At 41.6% G+C, this 12794-nt stretch overlaps 1 protein-coding gene across 1 annotated transcript; it reads right to left on the reverse strand.

Moving 5' to 3' along the window:
- Positions 1 to 60: 60 nt before the first annotated feature.
- On the reverse strand, positions 61 to 11322 carry myclb (MYCL proto-oncogene, bHLH transcription factor b). The gene is made up of 3 exons (XM_089023682.1): positions 11129 to 11322; positions 9329 to 10033; positions 61 to 3970 (listed from the first exon to the last, which is right to left on the reverse strand). Exons 2-3 carry the CDS (start codon positions 9987 to 9989, stop codon positions 3225 to 3227), a joined length of 1407 nt encoding a protein of 468 aa, XP_088879808.1. The 5' UTR covers positions 9990 to 10033; positions 11129 to 11322; the 3' UTR covers positions 61 to 3224.
- Positions 11323 to 12794: the final 1472 nt, after the last annotated feature.

A 12794-nucleotide genomic window follows, 5' to 3' on the forward strand; every position in this document is an offset into this window, starting at 1 on the left:
TAAAGGACTTGACCTATTTCTCAGCTTTACAAATATAGAAATAAGACAAAAAGTTCTGAATACAATGTCAAACAATTAAATTTATTGATTTTCTGACTCTTCATACATATAGGCTTATGAGGTACAGAAAAAAAGTGCTGAAACAAGGCTCCATAAATCGCCAAAGGCGAATGTATTAGTAACATCTGGCAACAGATACAAATCGAACATTTAAATGATGAGGCCTCATAGAAAAGAAAACAAGGAGCAACTGGTGGTTTGCACTGAACTGACGAGCGGAACGCTGTGGAAAAGCTGTGAATCATTGATTCAAGGAGGAGGAGACGGGCTCCTGAGGTTGTTACATACAACGGGGATAAAGCTATTCCTGAGTGCTGGCGGAGATAGAACATGCTACTCGGAGATATTTGAAGTTGCTTCTTTTGTGTGGGAAGCAGCGAACATGCAAAAAGCAATAACAATAGGATCATTAAGAGGCTTCCTTCCCCACCAAGATGGGGCTAAAGATCTGTGGGGGTGTGGAGGGGGTTAATCACACTAATACGTCTCCACAGTTAGCACACAACCCCTTGAAGGCCCCTTGTCAGCTAACAAAAAAAACAGCTCACACTGAACACAGTACTGTAGGAAAATAGAGTATCAAACTTTGTTGTGAATTAACATTTTTTTTAGCTCAAGACACAAAACGCAAAGGAGGCATTGCTGTGTGACAAAGTGATCCATGTTCATCATTTCCTTTTATTAACAAAAATAGAAGCTTTGAGTTATCGTTAGGGGGAGGGAAAAAAACCCGTCATTAACCTTAAAGATGCAAATTAATGGAGAAAACCAAGCAGCAAAAAAATAATAATAGAGTGAGTGGAGTAGATCGCTCGGGTTTGGTTCAGAAGGGACTGTACAGAAACGGGTTACTATGTACACCTAACGGGATGGGGCATGCACATTTTGAAAAGGCTTCTGGGGTTGTCCGCTGCTGACAAAAAAAAATGTTTACAAATAAATTTAGACAGCAAGAAAAAAAAAGCGATTCACCAGGTTTCATTTCCCCAAAATGGAGATCTAACAAAGTGAACCTATTGTCATCAGATGTTTTTTTTTTGGGGTTGATATACTGAAGACAACATTGACCTTTTGACCTGCTTCCCATGGCACAATAATGATATAGAGGTGAGCTGATTATAGTCAGGGGGGTTTGAAAAATCTGATCATGCTGCATTTGAGCTGCAAATGGTCACAGAAATGAAAAATTTACTTCTTGGGAAGAGGGGGAGGGTGGTGGAAGATGGCACAAAAAGGTGAAAAAAAAAGAACTTTTCAGGGGGTGTCCTTCAGTCTGCCTGTCTGGACCAGACATCACATGGAGACCCCATTTTGAATGAACCGAAAATATTCATTTGAAATCCGCAAAACGGGTAAAGTAGTACTTTCTGCATAACGAGCCAAATGGCTATATCACCAATAGGATGAGAATTTCCAAGAATGCAGACGCCTGCCTCTCTTTGAATGCTCCCGTCTTTTACTTATAGCCAATTTGAAGCCTCATAACGGCAATTTTTTTTTCATCCATTTAGGAAAGACTGAGAACTCACAGAAGGGTAAAAGTGGACGTTCTTGGAAATGTATAGAACAAAATTTATTTGGGAGCATCGCTAATTAGCTGTGAATGCTAAACACTTGAACATATGGTGTTTTTTTAAACAGTCTAAATAATTTCACCCTAAAGCCCGAATTTTTTTGTTAGCATTGAATAGAGATCAGTAAGGACTTCTGACGTCCTTGCCGCGCTGTCCTGACGGGGTTCCACCTTTTGTCTATCACGCAGAGGCTAAATGTGCAAATACTACACCCCAAATAAAACCCACACAATTCTACGGACGAGCATTAGGGCAAGGTTGAAATATATTTTTTTTTAGAGATGGGGTATTATTCTTAGAAAAAAAGTTACAAATTTGCGAGTTTCAAACGTGCAAATTTGCTAGATTTAAACTCACAAATTTGCTGGATTTAAAGTCACAAATTTGCGAGTTTCAAACTCACAAATTTGCTGGATTTCATGTAGCAAATATGATAGATTTAAAGTCACAAATTGGCTAGATTTAAAGTCACAAATTTGCTAGATTTAAAGTCACAAATTTGCGAGTTTCAAACTCACAAATTTGCTGGATTTCATGTAGCAAATATGATAGATTTAAAGTCACAAATTGGCTAGATTTAAAGTCACAAATTTGCTAGATTTAAAGTCACAAATTTGCTGGATTTTAACTCACAAATTGGCTAGATTTGAAGCCACAAATTTGCTAGATTTAATCTCGCAAATTCGCGAGATTTAAAGTCACAAATTGGCTAGATTTAAAGTCACAAATTTGCGAGATTTGCGAGATTTAAAGTCACAAATTTGCTGGATTTTAACTCACAAATTGGCTAGATTTAAAGTCACAAATTTGCTAGATTTAAAGTCACAAATTTGCTAGATTTAAAGTCACAAATTGGCTACATTTAAAGTCACAAATTTGTTAGATTTGCTCGATTTAAAGTCACAAATTTGCTAGATTTAAAGTCACAAATTTGCTAGAGTTAAAGTCACAAATTTGCTGGATTTAAAGTCACAAATTTGCTGGATTTAAAGTCACAAATTTGCGAGATTTAAACTCACAAATTTGCTGGATTTAAAGTCACAAATTTGATAGATTTAAACTCACAAATTTGCTAGATTTAATCTAGCAAATTTGCGAGATTTAAAGTCACAAATTTGCGAGATTTAAAGTCACAAATTTGCGAGATTTAAAGTCACAAATTTGCGAGATTTAAACTCACAAATTTGCTGGATTTAAAGTCACAAATTTGATAGATTTAAACTCACAAATTTGCTAGATTTAATCTAGCAAATTTGCTAGATTTAATCTAGCAAATTTGCGAGATTTAAAGTCACAAATTTGCTAGATTTAAAATCACAAATTTTCTAGATTTACAGTCACAAATTTGCTAGATTTAAAGTCACAAATTTGCTACATTAAAAATCTAGCAAATTAGTGACTTTAAAATCAAGCAAATTAGTGACTTTAAATCGAGCAAATTTGCTAGATTAAATCGAGCAAATTTGTGACTTTAAATCTAGCAAATTTGCGACTTTTTTTCTCAGAATAATACCCCAAAAAATATATATTTCAACCTGGCCCTAAAGCCCTTCGGTACAATTCCAACGTATCCTTCAAGACATTTTCAGTTCAAGATCGCTTGAGCTGCGCCAACCTCTGCAGCAGCTGCGCCTGCTTGGCTTTGAGCTGTTTCCTCTCTTGAGCCTTCTGCCGCTCGCTGGCGTGCAGCTGTCGCAGGTACTCGGTGGCCCGCGTCAAGATGGCCACCTTGGGCGTCTTGGCGCAGTCGGCCAATCCGGGAATCTCGTCTCGCAGCGACAGGAAGCGCGAGCGCAGGTCGTTGCGCCGTTTGCGCTCCAGGAAGTTATGGGCCTTGCGTCGGTCCGTGTCCTCACAGTCTGACGACTGAGGGCTGGAGAGCGGCGGCGGCGGGGAGGAGGACGACGACGACGAGCAGTGGGGCGACGACGGCGATTCAGGGGACGAGGCGCCGAGGTCGGGCGACTCCGAACGCGCCATGGCGTGAGACCGCCTGCAGTCAAAGTTGAAGGGGGCGTGGCCTAGCCGCGGTTGATGGTAGTGCTGACTGGGTTGATGCTGCGCCGGCGCGGACACTTCGTGTCGGATCCTCTTCCGGGGCGTCGGCTCGGCGGACGATGGCGGGAGCGTGTCCGGTGACGGGGCGGCGTAGTTGTGCTGCTGCTGATGGATGGAGATGTGGAATCGCTTGGTGCAGGGGTCCAGGGGGTCCGCTCGCACCGTGATGGTGGAGGGTTTGCGGCTGTTGACCAGCCGGCGGCGTTTGCGTCGTTGCTTGTGCTCCACCGTCACCACGTCGATCTCTTCTTCGTCCTCGTCTTGGTCGTCCTCGTCATCTAGGAATGACGGACAGCAGAAGTTAGCGCGGTGAATTGTAAATTAGATGGGATTGGATTCGCCTTTATTAGTCTCGCAGTTGAGACATTTACATTTTACAGCAGCAAAGTGACGAAAAGAAGAGGAAAGGATAAGAAGAAATAGAAAAAAATAACTACAAGAGCTGCTGTAAAGGCAGAAACCCTTGCGGCGCCATCTTGAAGTCAAAAATCTATCTGTATATTTATTAGCTGTATAGCTAGCTAGCTTTCTAGCTAATTATTAGCTATCTATTAGCTATCTAGCTGGCTAGCTTTCTAGCTAATTATTAGCTATCTAGCTGGGTAGCTAGCTTTCTATCTGTATATCTATTAGCTATATCGCTGGCTAGCTTTCTAGCTAGACAGCTATTAGCTAGCTAACTTTCTAGCTAGCAAGCTATTAGCTAGATAGCTAGCTTTCTTGCTAGTAAGCTATTAGCTATCTATTAGCTAGCTAGCTAGCTTTCTATTATTTGAGTTACTTCCAGGTTGAGTGAACGCTGGCGCGTGTGGCTGCCACTGCTCACCCACAGTAAAACTGATCGTCTGACTGTAAAGTGACCCTGAGAGTTGTGAAAGGCTCTTGGAAAGCAAATCGCAAACACAAAGACACAGACATTCATTCAACCTTAAGCACTTTCTGCACCCTCTTTGTTGCATGAAACAGTTCTAGATGACAGCAGAGAGTATCAAAGCGTCCTTTTCACCAATGGATCACAGATATCAAGGTGGAATGTGCACGTCTGCTAGAAGCTAATTGCTGAAAGCAAACAAAGCTGTTGCATCCATTAATAATAATAATAATAATAATCCATTTCATTTATAAGCACCTTTCAAAACTCCGAAGGTCACTTTACAGTCACAGGAAAAGAACATTTTTTTCTGCGGGTGAGCAGCGGCAGCCACACGCGCCAGCATTCACGCAACCCGGAAGTAACTCAAATAGATAGAAAGCTAGCTTGCTAATAGATAGCCAATAGATAGCCATCTAACTAGATAGCTAGTATGTTTCCTGACTCAAATAGCTAGCTAGCTATATTGCTAATATATAGCTCTCTAGCTATCTAGATAGCGAATAGATAGCTTGCTAGCTAGATAGCTAATATGATTCCTGACTTGACTTGAAGATTGCATCGGTAAATTAACTTTATCAATTGACGACAATAGATTGTCTGTCCCATCGTAAATGCGCTTCAATTCCAAGCCGCGGCCGTTCCATTTTCGGCCGCCATCTTGAACTTCAAACGCACTTCCCCCGCGGATCTTCACCGCTGGGGAAGTCCTAATCTCGGGGAAGAACGCCATAAATAGGGAGCGAGGAGTTCGAGGCAGGCGTGTCCAACAAAACAACCATAAAAAACACTCTCGGTCAAGATTTACTTCCCAGTTATTCTCGCATTTTTTTCGTCATCCATTTCTTCTTTATGGCCAGAATTTGCCTCAAACCCAATGGTCCGAACTCCGTGGACCAAATCCCAATCCAGTCCGGTTGCCTGTCGAGTCCGAGGCCTCCCCATTGACACAATCGGCGCGGCGGCGTGTTGAATGGAAGAATGCAGCAACAAGTCCCCTTTGTGACATTCCACGCGCCATTATGCACGGTCTAATTTCAACATCACATGCTCGCCTACATACCGAGCTCAGTCTGATGGGTTCAGCGAGTGGAAATGGGGGGTAAAAAAAGAAAAGTTTGCCACTGAGGAGAGCATTTGAGGGGAAATATTACGTAAAGATGACTTTAATTTCTTGTTTTCAAATAGGCCATAAAAAAATACCAAATCAAGTGTGTAACCCAATAACCAGGTCAGTCTTTTTTTCTGAAAATACGAGGGAGAATTTCAAAATGTCCTCTCGACTGTTATCCAATTACCGTATTTTCAGGTGTTTAAGGCGCACCGGAGTATAAGACGCACCCCCAATTAATGGCGTATTTTCAGACGTTTTCCATACATATGGCACACTGAAGTAGAAGGTGCACCTTCAATAGATGAAAAAAAAAATCCAGTATAATATCTAATGTAAATACCGTATTTTCCAGTGTATAAGGCGCACTGGAGTATAAGGCGCAGCCCCAAAGAACGGTTTACAGTGATACCTCGGTTTACGAACCCCTTGGCTTACGAACTTTTCGGTTTACAAACGTTATATTTATGAAAATTTTACCTTGGCATATAAACTATTTTTCGGGATACACACAGAGCTGCCACAATGAGTGATGTGTCATTCACAAACAAGCACGTTCTCCTAAAAGAAATGGCACCCAGCTTGTTTTGGTCCTCTATTCCCCGCCCACAGTTGTTGGTTAAAGCCACGTGATTGGTCAAGAACGCAGCAGTGAGGGGTGGTGGTTTAAACATGAAAGAGACAGTCAGACGACAGAGAGAGAGTGACAAAATGGATAGGAAACAGTTAAATTTGGACTCGTTTCAACTTTGATAGTTCACAGGCAGAGTGTAAACTGCAAGGTTAAAATTCCCATCAATCAGGCTCCACAAATAACTCGCTTAAGCCATCTGTACACTTGATTCAAAAAGCTATCAACCCAGCTTAACGGAACACAATTGATGAGGAACTAGGTAAAATTATCGCAGAGAAAGCACCTACAAGGGATCATTCCTCAAGATGGTGAAGGAAGAAGGCTATGTTCCTCATCAAGTGTTTAATGATGATGAAACTGACCACTCCATTCCATCAAGCCATCAACGACCATCACAGAGGTAAATAAAACAACTTTATTATACAGTACAGTTTATTTCTTTAATTATAATACCATAGCACATTTATTATACATAAAAGTAAATTTATTATACATAAAAGCACATTTATTATACATAACATAAGGTTAAATTTATTATACATAAAATAAGTTTCAGGCTTAGAAAATTAGAATGTAGAAAAATATGTTTAATGGGGACATGGGAACGGATTATTCTCATTTTAATGGTTTCCTATGGGAAATTATTTTTTGGGATACACACTTTTCGCCTTACACACTCTGTCTGGGAGCCAATTAAGTTCGTAAGCCAAGGTATCACTGTATATAAATACGTATTCCAAAAGACGACCCGATCGAGTTTGTGTCAAGCGCAAGACGGCACCGCAGAGGTGCGCTGCCTTCGTCATAAGTCATTCAGGAACGGGGGGAGGTCGCAGCTGGTCCGCTGGCGCTGGGCCAAGGCGGCAGATGTTCAAATGGGCGTGTCACTCCTCGGAGCATGTGTTGCATGCACCAAGGTAACGCATTGCAGTCATGTAGCGGCCATGCTTTTTTTTTTTTTCCCTTTCTCGCGCGAGCAGAGCAGCAAAGCTAAATATTGACTCCCAGCGCAGACTCCTCACATACGTGTACAAAAATAAAGCTTGCATGTTGAGACGTGCTGTCAAAGGCATCATAAATCGAATTATGTTGATTTTAAAAGAGGTTGGGCTTCACTCGTAGTTGTTACCTTATTTAGGAAAATTTAGGCATGCATTTATTTCCACATCATTAGAAAGTCCAATTTAAAAAAAATTAAAGCTTACATTTACTGGAATTTTACAAAGTGGCTCTCATTGGATTTTATTGGAGGGGGTTTACCTCATGTTGTGACAAACTTTTATCCGCGTTCTATATTTTTTTCCCTTTTGACTGAAATGACGTGAATGGGTGATAACTCGATATTTTTATAGTCAAGGAAAATAGCGCCGGATTGTAAAATCTAAATGCAAAAGTGGAAAAAGAAGCGAAAAATGGAATTAAGTACCATATGTTCTGCACTATAAGGTACACCTTAAAGAAAAGATTTTTCCAAAAGCTGACCATGCGCCTCATAATCCGGTATGGAAAATGTTTTAAAATGTCATTCATTGTAGGTGCACCTTATATTTCAGAAAATACGGTAATCCTCAATCTTTTTCTTTTAAAGGATAACCAACACCATTTTTTTGTTTCCTAACCGACATCGGAAAAACGTTTTATAGCATCTAATATAACCAAAACATGCAGGCTGATATTTTTAGTCGAATGCAAAACACCAATAAAAATGACTTAAAGTGTCCCAAAACTACTTCAAAATGACCTTCGAGAATAATTTCAGAAGGTCCCGCCCCCTTGTTCGTGACGTCTTGCCTTGCTCGAGAATCAAAACAATGGCTTCAGATTCGGAGAATATGCTTTCTTGTTACTCATCCAGTTATGAATATGATTCAAATAGTTCTGAAGAGGAAAGCATAAATGTTTGCAAGCGATTAAAGAAGTCCTTCTGTGTCATTTTTAGGCGTCTGGACTCCAATGTAGCGTACCAGAAAATGCACATGATGGCACCCAAGCTCCGTTGGAAATGGGCTGATTTGTCCGCTGAGAATTTGTGTCAACTAGTATCAAATAGTAGTCTTCGTGCAACACACAACGATTCACCATCGCGTTATTTGTGTTTTCCTTCTAATTTCGCCATCAACGTGGATCAACACGATGTTTTCAGATAAAACAAAGTACCCAAAATGCATTGTGTGTCGCTTTCTCAGTCAGGGGCGTTCCTTCAGTGACGTCACGTACGGACTCGTCACCAACTCGAAAACAAGACTTCCTGAATATCCAGTGAGAGTCTTAAAACGTCAAATATAGCTATCTGCGGCGAAATCTTTGTAAAATACGCTCAGTAGAAGTCATTTGAAGTCTTCTTCTTTTCCTTTCAGCTTTTCCCTTCGAGGGGTCGCCACAGAAAATCAGTGTCCTCTATCTTGAGAGGTTTGATCCGCATGTTTGTTTTGGCCAAGCTTTTACGTCGGATGTCCTTCCTGACACCACAACCCTGTGTATTTATCCGGGCTTGGGACCGGCACAAGAAGATATATGTCCCTTTGTGGCTACAGAACAAGCAACTCATTTGAAGTGATTTTACAAATTATGGACACAACTTGTCCGCACGCGTCGGTTGTCCTTTAATCGCTGCGTACGGTCAGATTGATAAAAGTATAACGTGCGCATGCGCCGTGAACTGTGTGCATTTCCACTTGCGTTATGTTTTTTTTAATCATTTGAAATAGAAAATGGATGGATGGATGGACAAGGGCAGCTATGAGCTAAGGGTGACAGGTATGATGTGTTGTGGTGTTCCTTTTATGGGCGGGGAAAAAGCACCTAGGCGACAGCAGCGCACTTCACATCGTCGTTTACTTTGTCGCCAGTTGCCAATAAACTCCACAAAGAACAAGAAATGACGACGTATGAGGCACAGGCTCGTTTTTCCATGAGTGACTAAATTGCATTTTTGTTGATCGTCATCCAAAATGTGGGAAAAATTAAACAATAAAAAAAATGGCTGTGTTTGGGTGCAGGCCGTTGCTATAAACACTAACCTGAAGAGTTGGTATGGGACTCGGACCCAGAAAAGATTTGCTTCTTACATCCGCCGCCGCCCAAGGGGAAGGTGAGCACGGCGCCCGGGTCCACGCAATCCGCCACCAAACAACCGAGAGGCAGCGCGTCGCCGGGGACACCCTGCGCCCTCCCCGGTGGGGTGCCGGCGAGCGGTTTGGTGTTGACGGGGCTCCCCTTGCCCTGGCATGGGTGACAGCGCTCTCCCACCACCCTCTCCAGCTGCCGACCTGCCGAGAACCCGCTCCACATGCAGTCCTGGATAATGATGGAGCTCAGGTTCCCCACAGAGTCTGTCGTCGGGGTCACTTTACAGGTGGGGTCCTGCTGCTGCTGCTGTTGTTGTTGTTGACGTTGTTCATCTTCCTGACCCAAAAACTGCGAAACCCACTCCAGCTTGTCCCCAGGTGTAGGGCACACCAGCCCGAACCTGCCCGACCCCTCCTCAGTTCGGATGGGGGACAAAGGGGGGGTGGGAACCAGCTCAAATTTCTTCCATATGTCCTCGCTGGGCGCGGTAGCCTTGAAGAAATCCTCATCCGGGTTATGGTGGTCGTCATAGAAGTAGTGCTGGTAGTAGTCCAGGTGGTCCATGTCCCAGCTGTCATAACGGGGCGCCGCCGAGGAGCTGATGCCAGGCATGGAGGCAGTGGCGGAGGGGGGGTGTCACTCCCTGTTCCGTCCGTCTGCAGATAGAGAGGAGCATGTTATGATCAAATCACCTTTTTGTGGGTAAAGTTAAAAAAACGGAAGCATATTCTCACCCAATTGACTTTCGAATTTATTCGGGAATTGAAAATATGACATAGAGCGCCATTCCCGAATTTGTTTGGGTTTTGTTTTTTCATGCTTGGGTGCCGGTGGAAAAGGGTGCCGATGAAGCGCTGGCCATGGCCTCTGGCAATTATTTTTTCACTTCCACAAGGGGGCAGCATTTCCATTTTTTCTCCCCATGTTAACGCTTTGTTCCAACTTCAGCTGTTGTTAAAGTGCTATATAAATCAATATGTATGTATTGCATTGTATTTTGGACAGCCGCCCTCATTTCATGCTCATACAACTCCAGACCCACATAATTTAGGAATTAACTCTTTTTTTATGATGAAGGAAAAGAGTCTCAGGCTTCTTACACTGCTTTGAATGTTTATTTACTCCTAAAAATCAATATTCTGTGGGTTCTGGAGTTTGAGCAACAATGACAAAAACCCTGGCACAGGAGTGGACACATTTTTGCACATCTGGCAGTAAATGAGTTAAAAAAAATTGCAAAAATTGCACCCTATACTTATGCATCTTAAGCAATATAATCAAAACAAGGGCCCCTTTTTTTCCGAAAATGATAACAACATATCTGGTATTCCGTTTAGTTAAATAATGCCACACAATTAAGAGTGAAAAAAAAACAAGCCAATCGGCGATAAATCAAAATTTGTTCTTTTTTTCCCCCCGAGCTAAGAACTTTCAAGTTTCGCAATGGAGTTTCATTGCATAACAATGTTTCATAGTAGTACTGCAGATGGTAGCAAAACAGAGTGGATGCTAAAGGGGGAAGGTTCGTTGGGGGTGGGTGGTAGTTGTTCAGCTGATCAGCAGAGAGGTGATTAAATTAGACGACGGTGAATCAATTAGAGCGCAAACTTGAGAGCCATTCCGCTTCTCTTATCAATTAATTTAATAACACCCCCAAATGTGTTCAGTTTGCAGCCATTTGGGGGGGGGGTGGTCAATAAAATTCGCTTTTTTTAAGTTATGTTTTGGGTTTTTTGTTTGTTTTTTTTTACCTGCTGTGCACGGTGAAAAATCTGCGTGCTCCTTCATAGATGTCCCGAGAAGGAAACGACCTCTGCAATGAGTACCGAACGGCGCACGCACGCGGCGGTCGCTTCTTCCGGTTGTTTTCTCTTCCGCCAGCGTTAGAATCAGTCTTCAAACAAATGCGGTGTGAAACTTGCCACGCGAGCTCCGCCTGCATTCACTTTCGTTTCCAGACTGGCGCGCTTTGTGATTTCCCAGGAAAAGACACTTGCTCATTATGCATAAAGGGAGGGTCGTAGTAGGGAGGCCACGCCCATCATTTAAAGTGATAGCACACACCCAAAACAAACGCGGCAGTGTTGGAAAATAACAATAAATCGCAGTTGGGATCAATTGAACAATTTAAAACCGGAACGATTTGAATCTGTCAAAATAATAAAAAAATAAAATAAACAACAACAGGAAAAAAATTACCGAAAAATAATGAAAGCAGTTTAATCATTTATTCTCAGTCACATCACTGTTTTGATAGAGTACATTCAAACAGCCATCTTTGCATTCAAAGTGGTGTTAACGCATTCACTGCCAGAGGTGCAAAAATGTGTCCACTCCAGTTTTTGAAATGCAAAAAATAAAATAAAATAAAATAAACATATTTTTCGCACAAATGTTTCCTTTTCTGAAGATATACAAATACAGTGAGACCTCAACTTACAAACACCTCAACTTACAAACTTTTTGTCTTACAAACGTCAAATTTATGAAAATTAAACCTTATAATAAGCACTATTTTCATAATACACACCCACCACGGCTGGCGGAGTGATCTTCGGCGGAAGCACACGACCGAACAGCACCAGAGGTTAATTTACCAACAGTCCTTATGGAAGGTGACTCTCCTTCCATAAGCCATCAACGACCATCAAAAAGGTAAATAAAACTTTATTTTACAGCACAGTTTATTTCTTTAATTACAGTCCTCATGCCTCCCTTTCCAAACAGCAATTCCCTTTGACCTTCGACCTCCAACGCCATTCCATCATGCCATAAATGACCATCACAAGTGTAAATAAAGTGACGATGATACAATGCAGTGTATTTATTTCATTACAATACCATAGCACATTTATTATACATAGGTAATAATAAGGTATGTTGTGTGTAGTTTTTAAGGCTTATTTAGTTGAAAAGTATATTTTATGGAAACCCGGGAACGGATTATTCCCATTTTAATGGTTTCCTATGGGAATTCTTTTTTGAGATACACACTTTTCGCCTTACACACTGTCTGTGAACCCATTAAGTTCGTAAGTTGAGGTCTCACTGTACAAGTGAGGAGCGATAACTATATCACATATTGTGATGAAGGACAAGTTATTTCTTCAATACAAATACAAATTTGTGTTTAAAAATTCAATTAAGCTACTTATTTAGTTGATATTTTTATTTTGTTATGCTTAGAATATCGTGTTTTCTATCCTTTCACACACCCCTCCCCACCCCATCCCCTTTCAAATTGCTGCTGTGGACTGCAAATTTCCCCATTGTGGGACGAATAAAGGTCTTCTGATTCTGATTCTGATTTAGGGGGATGACTGAAGACGGGTCATTTTGACCCAAAGGACACGGGGTGTGTGCAGAAAATGAAGACAACAGGCGGGTTAACCTAATTTATAAGTGGATCACTTGTAA

Source organism: Hippocampus bargibanti, linkage group LG20 (genome assembly GCF_051943395.1).
Source record: "Hippocampus bargibanti isolate YZ-2025 linkage group LG20, ASM5194339v1, whole genome shotgun sequence".
NCBI classification, from domain to species: Eukaryota; Metazoa; Chordata; class Actinopteri; order Syngnathiformes; family Syngnathidae; genus Hippocampus; species Hippocampus bargibanti.